General features: G+C 41.1%; 1 protein-coding gene across 4 annotated transcripts in view; it reads right to left on the bottom strand.

Moving 5' to 3' along the window:
* Positions 1-12,376, bottom strand: part of METAP1D (methionyl aminopeptidase type 1D, mitochondrial) — a 75,684-nt gene extending 63,308 nt beyond the window's left edge. For 2 of the 4 annotated variants that reach the window (XM_063318180.1, XM_063318178.1), the window contains exon 1: positions 12,258-12,376. In XM_063318180.1, coding sequence (XP_063174250.1) covers positions 12,258-12,303 — 46 coding nt within the window. In that variant the 5' untranslated portion in view covers positions 12,304-12,376. The remainder of the gene's footprint in view (positions 1-12,257) is intronic. The other 2 variants (XM_063318179.1, XM_063318181.1) reach the window with 2 other exon arrangements.
* Between the last annotated feature and the right edge of the window lie 260 nt (positions 12,377-12,636).

Here is a 12,636-nt window from a genome sequence, read left to right on the forward strand (position 1 = left end):
TCACAGCCATCCCCTAAATCCCAACAGACACGAACTCAAACAAGATGATATTGCCATACATGGGAGTTTCAGTAAGTAATAACCACAATGCTACTTCCCCATAATTCCACGTAATTCCAGCACATTCTTCATTGCATATGTTTTTCAATCAATATATTGTTTGTGAAATATCATCTTATTTTCTCCTGAGTTCCAAGTAAGTTGTCCTAACATCGTACTTTGCTCCTAGGAAGGTCAGTGTAACATGCAAAGGCTGTTCGATGATATAAATGCCACTTATCTAAATGAGATTTATGTACACTTGTTAGATGGAGAATAGTGGCAGTTCCTTGCACATGCAGGTGATGTAAATAACCCATTCTTTATGGAAACAATACATTTGGAAGAAGGTAATTTCAAAACAGATTAATTATGATACTCAATTTAACAACGGAGTGTCTAGGCCCTTTCCAGAAGCTAGCTACACATTCCAAATTCACTGGCTGCTCCATCAACATACAGTTGGTTGCAATTAGTGAGAGGTTGAATAGTGTGCTATTCAATGTAGTGTGAATGATAAATTGATACTGGGTCACATTTAACGTGAGCCAAAATTCAGTTAATGTGAGGCTAGCTCATGCGCAGTTGCTGTTGGGGTTTTAGATGCTAATCTTCGTTTGTGCAAACTGGAGAAAAGGAAGGTTCCATTCGAGGAAAGCTCAAAAAAGAAGAGGCTGATTTTGAAGAACTACACCAGAATACAGGAGATAGCAGGTACACTTTGGATATACTGTAGGTTTATCCTCTTATACAATATTTCATTAATAAACATATACAAATTTGTGTTTAAAAATTTTAATTGCCTATTTCCATAAAACTGGAACAAATTACCCTATTTTCCATAGAAATATCACTTCAAATAGAGTGAATTCGATAATGCAACCATTTCATGGGATTCATTAATCACACAAATTGAGGCCTGCTTGTATTATGCACTGCTGCTTTTTTTTATTTTCTACAAACTCAGGTTATTTCTACAGGAGAGATATACAGCAGTAACTTTCTGTAAAAAATAAATGATGTCACAGAAAGTTGAGAGGCATACTGATTTAGAGCACATACTGTATATTCTAAACATATAATTTATTTCTTTCATCTCTTTATGAAGTTTCTACACTTACTGTGTACTGCACAAAAGATAGCTTAGCTTTTATATCCTAGCTCTTAGATTTTAGAAGTGGAAAAAAGAATCCTTAAGTCTCGCTTTCCTATGCTAATTGTTTTAATTCATTTTCTGTGATCCATTGTTAAGGTGCTACTAGTTACAGTTCAGGAGCATAAAATAGAGATCTCTAGTTCTTAATTTCACACTTGTGAATTTTTTCAGGCAAATAGATTCTTGGAAAAAAAAATTATTTCAAGAATAATATATGTACCACTCCCTTGTAAGGGGCTAGAACCAGCAAGACCTGGCAACAGGTTGTTGAGAGAGTTTGGGTCAATTTTTTGCTGATAAAATAACTCAAATCTTCATTCTACATAGGGAGAATCAATGGAGATAACAGAGAGAATGTTGTGATATTGGTGGGATTTCTTTCATTCTGTAGATTTTAAGGAAATGGATAGGGTGTTGGGCAGTATGAGTGCCACCACTTGGGAAGTGGACCCCTACCCTCCCTGGTTCCTTCAGGGTGGTGGGGCGCATTCCCTCCTGAAGAAGCCTTTCTGGGCCATTCAATAACCAACCTTCCTTCTCTGGGGAAGGTTGTAAAAAAAGCAAGTGTTCTTCAACTGCAAAGCACCCTGGAAGTGGATTATCTGGGTTCCTTTCAGTCAGGGTTCAGATCTGGGCATGGCATAGAACCTGCACTGGCTGCACTGGTGGACGGCTAAAACAAGGCCTCAATAGGGGCAGTCCCTCCCTCCCGGCTCTGTGAAATCTTTCAATGACATTCAGTACTGTCAACAATGGTATCCTTTTATGGCCCCCACAGAGGCTGAGAACTGGGGGCACTGTTTCACAGTGGTTCCACTCCTTCCTGTGTAGATGGTTCCAGGCAGTGGTAGCGGGAGAGTAATTGGCTGCTGCAATGTGGAGTGCCACAGATCTCTTCTGGGTCTTCCCTACTATTCAACGTTTATGAAGCCACTAAAAAAAGTCATCGGCCAGTTCAGGAGGAGGTATCATCAGTATGACGAGGATATCCAAATATACCTCTCTACCCAAGTCAAGCCTTGATGGAGCAGAAGTCCTAACCTGGTATCTGGAGGCCATAAAGATTTGGAGAAAATAAAAAACCAAATTGATGTTGAATTCCCAGCAGAAACTGTCTGGCTCTCTGCTCTAGCGGTAGCTCTGGAAGGGCGATACTAGCCTGAAGCAGCAGATCTCCAACTTGTGGGTCCTTTCATGGCTACCGCTGTGGCTAGAGCAGCTTTACTCAGCTTCAGTGCTGAGGCTTTTCTACATTTTCCTAAAGAAGAACACCCTGGCAAAATGACAAACACCTTTGTCACCTGCCAGTTAGATTACTGCAATTTGCTCTACATGGGGCTGCCTCAGAAGCTCCTTGCCACCCACTTTAACCCTCCAGGATGTTCTTGACTACACCAATTTGCAATGTATTTATACTTTTTTCTGGGGAGGTGGGTTTACTTGCAAGCAAAGCACTTGGGCCTGCAGCCACACACCATTTTTAATTCTTAAGGAAGTCTACAAAGTCTACATGTGGCTGAAAGATGTTGTTGGAAATAAAGATGCCATTAGAACCTGGTACTATATTTTGCAGTGTGTCAATTTTCCATTTAGTTTAATTAAATAATTTTTAAATAATTAAAGTCCAGAATGTAATAGACACAAACTGCAACCCAAACATAGTTATTTTATAAAGAAAAGAACCAGTAAAATGATGAGAAATCTTTTCTATCCATCTAGACAAGATTCTTGAAAACACAGAGAAGAGATGTGGGATCACTGCTATTAATAAGTTGAAGTTCACAAACAAAAATACTTTCATTCATCTGATTTTCCATTGTAATGTTATGACACAGGAACAGACAACTTTACACTCCTTGATGAGAATAAACAGAGAAGCAAAACCAAAAAAGAAGATATAGATAGATAGATATAGATATACACAAACACACACACACAGACACTACTACATATTAGCTGAAGGCTGGAAATAGAAAATATTTCTTTTCATACTCACTTTTTACAAGAATGTAGGTCTGAATTACAGGTTGGTTTTTTTTGCTCACAGAAGAGCTTCTTTGTATTGAATCTTACATTTGTTGCTGATTAAATAAACCTACTGGCACGTTCTCTCTCAAGGCAGCTGTGAGAATCCAGCCAGCCTCTGACTCAGAAAACGAAACTCTTTCTGAGTCAGAGGAGGAAATAGAAACTTACCAGGTTGAAACCGGGAAAGCGAAACCCAGAGACCAGCCAGCAGCATGGGAAGTCCAAGGCACTGATTGGCCAGGATTCGGGGGAGGATTCCAATCCTCCAATCAGTGCGCACCAACAACGGGCAGAAAAGCACGCGAAGGAGAAGGCAGCCCAACCGGCTGCAGAAGGGAGCGGGCACGTGAAGGATCAGCATAAAAGGCAGGCGTGCGAGGAGCAAGCTGCTGGAGACAACCAATCCTACAAGCCTGTAGCTTCCACAGAAGAGTCCTTACCAGCATTGGAGACAGTGTCTGTTGCCGAAGAGGGATCAGCACCAGCGTTCTCCACTGAACAGGACTCAAATCCTGCTTCTGCCACCGCCAAGGATCTTCTCCTCGCCAAACCGAGCAATCTCAGTCTTGTGTCCAGCTTCAGACCTCTGCCGACTCCTTGTGCATGTTCCAGGCGCACTTCCTGTCCAGTTTCAAGGTTCCAGTTGTGCCCAGAGTCTCAAGTCCAGCCTTGTCGTGCCTCAAGTCCGCAGTCTTTCCCCAAGTCTTTGGTGCAGCCTTGCAAAGTTTCTAGCTTGCAGCTTAGTTCCAGGTCTTCTGTAAAGATTCAGGGTGCCACTGACCTCCAGTCCCACCGAGGATCTCCAGTCCAATTCAAGGTGCTCAACCTTGTTCAGGAGTTTCACACCCATCTCGTTGTGAACCAGATTTGCAACCTTGTCCAGGATCCGTGGATCAGTCTTGCCGCGCCTCGAGTTTCTTGCCTAGTCCAGGGCTTCCAGCCTAGTCCAGCCTTACTGCAAATTCTCAGCCTTGCTCCAAGTTCCTAGTCCAGAGTATCCAGCCTAATCCAGGGCTTCCAGCTGTGTCCAGCCTTGCTCCGAGTCTCTAGTTCCAAGTATAGCCCGAGTCACTGAGTTCAGTCCAGTCCAGTCCAGTCTCTAGAACTCCAAAGTGTCCAGGGCTCTCCACCCAGTCTCGCCCAGCATTCCAGTGCCAGCCTAGTTCAAGTGGTGTTCCAGTTCGTGGTCATTTGACTTCAGCTTCAGTAGCGTCTTGCGCTCCAGCTTCTCCTAGCCTTCTAGCCTCCGTTAGAGAATCCTGCTCTGCCACCTTGCTGCTGTCTCCTCCTGCAATCTTGCCAGGTTCCTTGTTGCTGCCCAGTTGGTCTTGATTGGACCCAGTTCTTTCTTGATTCTAAGGACTATTTATTGTAAATAGTTATTTAATAAAGAGTATTTTTGATATTTAAACTGCCTGGCCACCTCTAAGTCCGATCAGGTCAGCAGCTCACCACAAACAAAAACAAAACCTAATGCTAATTAAATTCTTCCTATCTCATTACCACTTTGTGAACCTGGATGCAGCTGCATTTTAGTGGACCTGTTGTCAAAGCCATGCAATGCAGCATTCTGCTGGTTTTTTTTCCTCAAGTGCATCTAGACATGGCATAATAATCTGCTATCTACTAACAAACAGTTCCAAGTACGGTCAGCCACAAGAACTGTTGGAAACTATACAGCTACCACCCATGGTAGATAATGGATATCCATTATTTGCAGTGATGAATAAAGTTGGATGGAGGAGGTTGTTCATTCTTTGTTGTCATTTTTGATGTTGTTTCTGCTGTTATTTCTATTTTTGATATCTAGTTGTTTCTGCTGTTTTTCAAAACATATTTCAAACAATTTCTTTTGACCAGGAAAAAGTAACTACAGCAATATAAATGTAATAATCATGTATGAAAGGCCTCAGATATTATGCATCCAAATGCATTCACACCTATTTGTATTATAATTATCTTACTTGGCCCCATTGTTCAACATGTAATTTAAGAACCCCATACAACTGCTCCTCAAATTTGAAATATGCATAGCTACAATGATTGTTTTTCACTTAAATATAGCCCAGCTTAAGAAACAGGATTTCAAAGGGAACAAGCATCATGTAAATGGCTAGAGCAAAATTATTCTGTTAATGTTACCATTAATTGTTTTTGACATAAATAAGCTCTACTTTCTTTAGTCACTGTTGTCAGATCATCTGTAAACAGCAATCAAGACTCGGTGTATCTTTAATGGTTTGTATTTATTTTACATAACAGAGACTTACTGACACCTGAAAAAGGATTTCATCCGGCGATGTACCGTAACTCAAGATTGTAACATAATGTATAACAACCACAAAGAGAAGGATGAAAATAAGAGCTGAGCCTTGACAAGTTTTCTTTCAACTCCCTTGTGAATTCCAGTATTAACCCCTGAATTCCTCAACACAAGGGATCACGTTCACCACTTACAATGGTAAATTTGGGCCTTGGTCCAGCTCGTCTGCCTGTCTAATACTGATGAAAAATCGGCGCCACCAGATAACAGTAGTGGTCAGAAAGCCTGCCAGAAGCTTGTAACTGATAACAAATGAAATTAGTACCCTGCTTTAACTAAAGGCCTTCTTTCCACAGCATGCAATAACTGCAAGATACAGACCATGGAGTTGAAAGTCAAACATTACCACCTGTTCCTCTTCTTGATTTTGTGAAATGCACATTTCAGTTACAATTTGGCGAGGTTGGCAAATGAATGGAATATCCAGCACATACACAAAACCCATGTACAACTGGCTTATTAAAAACAAAATAAATCATCATCATCATCATCATCATAATTAAAGGCAATCTCTGTTCATTTCAAAATGAAGGAATCATTTCCCCAAACTAAAATCCACTTTCCCTTAGACTAATACAGGGCAATTATTTTGAGATTATGGTTCACCCCGCCCCTTTGGGTTTACTGTATTTTTTTTCTATTCAATTTTTTGGCTACGAAGGGCAGCAAGTATGGTTGTGATGTCACCAGAGAAACAGGGATGGGCTTTTCTCACATGCACGCCTTTTCTTTTCTTTTTTTCTTTTTGCAGTTTCTGGTTGTCTTTTTTTTTTATTCAATAAAATTAATCTGTTAAATCTACCAGAGGCTTACCACTATTCTATCTTTTAAGGAAAAACAAAATGGTTTTGACTGCCACCAGATTCGAACAATGCACTGTTGAGGGGCACTGGGGGCAAGGGAAACTGAGGGTTGCCTACCCCTGTCCTAGATCACAGATGCCCAGGCAGTACCTGGCACACAGGTCCCCTGCTTCTCTCTCCAAGAGACCTTGCTCAGGATCATGTGTTGCCTCTGTTATAAGCAGCAGGCATGCTGGGATGCAGTGGGGAATCCGCATGGCTTTCTCTTGCTCCATAATGCTGGTCCACTGCTTCTAATGTTAATGGAAACAGTGCTATTGCGCAGGATGATTGGACAAGCAGTGAGACGTTTTCTGCCCTCCCAGCAACCTCTCTCAAGATTGCTAATCAATCACAACTAACAAGAGCAAGGAATAAGCAACCTGTGGCCTTCTCACACATCATGCCAAGTTATAATAATGCAATTTGTGTTGGTTTTCTCAGCACAAACTGTAAACCCAGCTATTGTGTTTAAGAACCTTAACCATTGTCTATGGCTCAGTGTTATGTTTAACTGAGGTACTGTGGCTTGTTCAACAAACCATGACTTAGGGTGATGAGGGAACCCAGCCTTAGGGTCATGCAAGAAGTAGGGAAAAGCCTTGCTGCCCTTCATCCCAGCGATTCTGCTTAAGACTGCTGCTCTTTTGCTCCATTAGTGGAAGGGAAGCAGACGTGTGTTTGTGCACTCCCAGCTGATTAGGGAAAATTGGACAAGGCACCTGCAGGCTGCATGCGGCCCATGGTTGCCAAAGCATGCTCTAAACCTCCCTTCATTAACAGAATGAAAACAGAGCAAATTAGTAGATTGGAGAATTATTGTTGAAAAAGGAAAACAACGGAGAAGAAAAGATAAGAGATGTAGATATAGACATAAACATATTTTTATTTATAAAAATATCAAACATAACATGGTACTGCAATAATGTTTAAATAACCCAGAACAGCATGTTCTAGTTCTGAAACCTATTCCACCTGCTTAAATAAGAAAGAACCTCACGGATAGCAGATCATCCTGTGAAGTCTGAGCAGACTTTCTTTCTTTCATCCTTCTCACAAACAAATAATGTGGACTGTAGCAAATACCAAGGTTAGCACCAACTGAATAACCCCAGAGGATGACATATTGATAATTTTTTATTATGACATAGTGAACAGAAGGCAGTTCTACAACTGCTGGTAGATCTTTATGATTTTTAGCAAATCAAAAACTTTTTAAAAAAAAATTCCAAATTGTTTAATATCAACAGCAACAATGACTGCCTCTGCCCAACCTAACTTTTATTAATGAACTGAAGATAATCAGTACAGGCAGTCCTCAACTTACAGCCTTTCGTTTAGCAACCACTCAAAGTTATGACAGCGCTGGGAAAAGTGACTTGCAGCAGGTCCTCGTACTTACGACCATCACAGCATTCCTGCAGTCACATGATCAAAATTCAGGCACTTGGCAACCAGCTCACATTTACGACACTTGCGGAATTCTGGGGTCACATGGCTGTCATTTGCAACCTTCCCAGGTGGCTTCCAACAAGCAAAATCAATGGGGGAAACTGGATTTGTTTAACAACCATAGCAAAAAAGGTTGTAAAATCAGGTGTGAATCACTTAACAACCGCCATGCTTAGCAACAGAAGTTCCAGTACCAATTGTGGTTGTAAGTTGAAGAGTACCTGTAATATTAATCAAAGATCATTTTTATGTGGACTTCCATGTATTATTTTTGCTCCAAATTCTAGGGGAGCCTTTCTGGGCTTGTGCAGAACCCTTGGGTTCTATGAGAGACTGTGATTTAAAAAATGGCTTTTTGAACTTTGTACACCGCACAATGCCAGTGCTTGCAGTGGTGGGAATTTTTATATGTTGCAGCTCAGCTGCTGGCCTGCTGCTTTGTTGTTGTTGTAAAAATGGTAAAACAGTATGTAGGTTAGAAATAAATTATTTTGTGAAGTTTTCATTTTTTTTTGCAGGGGTTCCCTGAGACTGAAAAATTATTTCAAGAGTTCCTCCAGAGTAAAAAGGTTGAGAACAGCTGCTCTAGTAGACCCTGGGTTTCTACTAAAAAACCAAATAGTTGTGGCAAATTTGACGTCTGTCCACTGGTAGCCTGATCTTATTCAGAAGGTTGTGGCACAGTTGAAAGAAATATCAGTCTTGATTACTCCATGACTACAGCCCTTTTTGGCAGAAGGACAAGATCTTTAAAATGAACTAGAATTCCTATCTGTGGCCTCCCAACTCTTTATGATATCAAAGCATGAGAATAAAACATACAAAAAGTGAAATGCAGGAAGAAGCAGATATGGAATTTATGTTTTATGTAGAAGGATTATTCAGATTTTCTATATTAGTGGGATGTGTTGAACTACTACTTTCAGACTTCCACTGCAACATATTTGGAGCGTACAGGGTTCTGGAAGGCTATTTCCAGCCTTTGTATTTACCACAGTAATGATACTAACGGACAGTCAAAGGAACGGGTTATATCACATAATATCCTGTAATAAGGGGAATCTTCAGCGCACTATTTATTAACTACTTTTCATTGTAATGAATACCAAGATGATATATTAAAAGTACAAAACTAAACAAGGCCACAAATATAGGAAAATAAAATTATAGAATGGTCTTCAGCATCCATAGGGGAGTTTTTGCTGATTTCAGTGAGATTTCCTCTTTCATTGTTTTATGCTTCAATCCTCAGTACATTTATTTAAGTCAATGCATGGGAGAATACAGGCTTAATACGGATTGCAATCAATTTATGATCAAGCAGCGTGTCTGTTTCTTCACCTCTCTTTTCCAAAATATCAGAACACTCCATCTCCTTACCGCAGCACAGAAAATTATGAGAGTTTGAAGAGGGCAAATTTATCCAGTTGCCCCCCCTCCCCCCAAAGCCAGTCCTAGCCATTCTGGGCTTGGCTCCTCCCAGCCCCAAGCCTCGGTTCTTCCAAGCTAAGGGACTGCCTCCCCTTTAACTCTCCCCACCTGCCTATTCCCCCATCTCTGCCCTTTTCGCCACCCTACACCCTGTCTTGCGGGGTGGCAAGCAGCCCAAGTACCGTGTGGCTCTGGGGCTGCTTGCCACGCTGCGGCTCAGGGGCTTCTTGGCACACTGCAGCTCAAAGTCTCATGCGGCCAGCTGCTGCTTCGGGAAAGGCCAGGCGGGGCACCCCTCATCAGCAGCGGGAGCAAGAAGACAGCAACGGTCAGCTAGGGCGGCAGGGGCAGCAGAGTGCAGGGGGCCAAAAGGGCATAGATGGGGGGGAGGCAGGCAGGTGGGGGGAATTAAAGCATCCCTGTGGTCATAAGCACAGGCAGGCTGCCAAGCGCCCAAATTTTGGTCACATGACCGCGGGGGGGCCGCAACAGCCGTAACTTCGGGAACCAGTTGTAAGTCCCTTCGTTCAGCGCTGCTGTAACTTCAAACGGTTGCTGAATGAATGGTTGTTAAGCAAGGACCACCTGTATGCACACTGTGTCCTGGTTGCTACAGGTGTGTGTGTGTGTGTGTGTGTGTGTTCTTTTCTTCTTTACCTCATTCTGCTAACAGAAGGATCCAGCTGATGGAACACACTAGCTGAATCCCACCCATTTCATCTGTATAAATACACCGTGATGGTATTGCAACTTTATTTGTGATCTCTTTTAATGTTGTATGGCATGATGGGGTGTTTGCCTTTTTCAGTTAGGTCAATATTCCTATTCTCTTATCTTATTTATTCAATTATTAATTCATCAGAGGGATTCTATTTTCCCAGTGCAAAAGTATAGAACGCATAACAAAAATGCAATGTACAGGTAGTTCTCATTTAACAGCCATTCATTTAGTGATGGTTCGGATTTACAATAGTGCTGAAAAAAACAACTTGCAACCAGTCCTCATATGACCGTTGCAGCATTCCCACGGTCACGTGATCACAATTTGGGCGCATGGCAACCGGTTCACATTTATGACCGTCACAGCATCCCGTGGTCACGCAATTGCCATTTTCAACCTTCCTGGCTGGGTTCCGGCAAGCAAAATCAATGGGGAACCATGTGATTCACTTAATGACCACATGGGTCACTTAATGCCCAAGGTGATTTGACTAATGACCGCCACAAAAAGGTTATAAAATTGGGTCAGATTCACTTAATGACCACTTCACTTAGCAACTGAAATTCCAGTCTCAAGTGTGGTTGTTAAGCGAGGACTACCTTATTCATGGGTATACCTGAATAAGTTGTCAAAAGTAAGTTCTGCCTTACATTCACATTCTGAGGTGTGGCAGAAATTTTAATAGATAATAATGTGGGCACTCAGCTAGTTAATCTAAGCTGGAAATACATACTAGGAAGGCCCTATCAACCATCACTTGGCAGTACATTAAAATTAAATAACCTTTTTTCTCCCAGCAATAGAAATGAACATGCTTTACTAGCATGAAGATAGAAGCAAGAAGTGATTTATCTGTAAAATGACTACTTCTTGTAAACACAATTGTTTTCTTACAGGTCAACATCTGGTCTTTCAAGAAGACACAGATAAAATAAATTATAGCCTATTTGTTTTTGAGTTTCAAATATAAATCAACCTTTTATCTGAGAACTGAGTATTTCAAAAGATTGAGAGCCACTTATAAGAAGATGCGAAGAGTGCCTACTTTGTAATGACTTAGCTTTTCAAAATCACCAAATCAGTGCACATAAGGATACTGCAGTCTCTCATGCCCCTTTAAGATGTGTTTCAAAGGGTATTATCTTGATTTTTGTTACTAGGAAATTAGAATATTATTCTAATGTAATTATTATTAATCCTTGAAAACTGTTCCAATGCATAATTAGAACATTTACAATCTACTCCAAAAGCACAATCAATCATATTCCTGTAGACAGACTATGTCAAGAGCTTAGACAGACAACTTATGTACTGCTTTAAATTTATATTCACATTTCCCTTCTTAAAGAAAAAAAAATCTAAGTCCATCAGAAGTCTCCTCTAACTTTCAAACTGCTCCTAATAGATAGCCTTCAATCCAACAAAAGTTAGCCCTTTGCAATCAAAGAGACACATTAGTTGAAATTGCCATCGCAAATCTATTCTTACATCTCTAACAATAAGACTCTTTAATGGAAGTCCAAGAATAAGATAGGAAGATAAGATATGAAGGCAAGGCAAAGTCTCCTACAAGTCAAATCTGATTTCTGGTAATTTCATAGATATTCCATGTGGGGTTAACTCCCCTTCAAGTACTAACCAACTCCAATCCTGCTTAAATTTCCAAAATCATCTGTTTTACTGAACATAAATTCTGTTGATTCAATGCTATGTAGGATCAGATCTGTACAAATTAGGACTAAAGTATTTTAGGTATATCCCACCAATCATCCAGACTTTAGATAACCAGACACTGATCAAGATCGGCAAACAGACCACCTGTCTGATTCAAAATAAAGCATATATTCAATTTATGAAGATACAGGAATCTTTAATCCATACAGAATAATTTCTAGTCAGGATGGAGTACAAGTAACAAGAACCCACGCTTAAGAAGACATATCTACAGTAGCAAATTTAAAGCAGAACTTTCATAATGGGGAGAAGAGGACATTGTACATCACTGTTGGTTTCGTTATAACGCTTTGTTGTTTTTTTTCCTGATGGTCAGTATACTTGGAAATTCTAACTTGAGTTTCTCTAAAATAATAGCATTACTAAATAAAGGAGAAAGACTTAATCGGAGTTCTTCCTGCTAGACAGAAAAGCTATTGTAACACTCAGGACAGAAGTCAGCTTCCAGGCGTGCATACGAGGCACCCACTTTCCTCGCGTCTGGAAACGCTCTTCACTGTCGGTTCTGAGACAATGACAGAATGCACTTACTCGTCAACAGCCGCAGCATACCAAGCGGACCCCTGGGCGCCGCCATTTTGCACAATCACGTCGGTCACGTGGGAGCCGGTGTTACACTCCCACCCATGCTCGCGATTGAGCCGGGAGAAGATGGCAATTTGGCCAAGAGAGCAAAAGGCGCGCGCGAAAGGGAAGGGGAGGTGCGGAGTGCAAGCCACGCCCTCTTCTTGCGTATTGCTTCTAGGTTCGCAAGATAGTTTGAAGGGACGAGAAGTTAAATATAGTAGCATTACGCTTCCCTGCAGAGAAAAGACAAACTTGGGTTCCTGCATATACACGTTGTTGCCAACTGTGAACTGTATTCTTCCCCCATCCTCCAAGACTCCTATTGAAAAAATGTAAATAAAAG

This window comes from Candoia aspera, chromosome 1 (assembly GCF_035149785.1).
Source record: "Candoia aspera isolate rCanAsp1 chromosome 1, rCanAsp1.hap2, whole genome shotgun sequence".
Classification (NCBI taxonomy): domain Eukaryota; kingdom Metazoa; phylum Chordata; class Lepidosauria; order Squamata; family Boidae; genus Candoia; species Candoia aspera.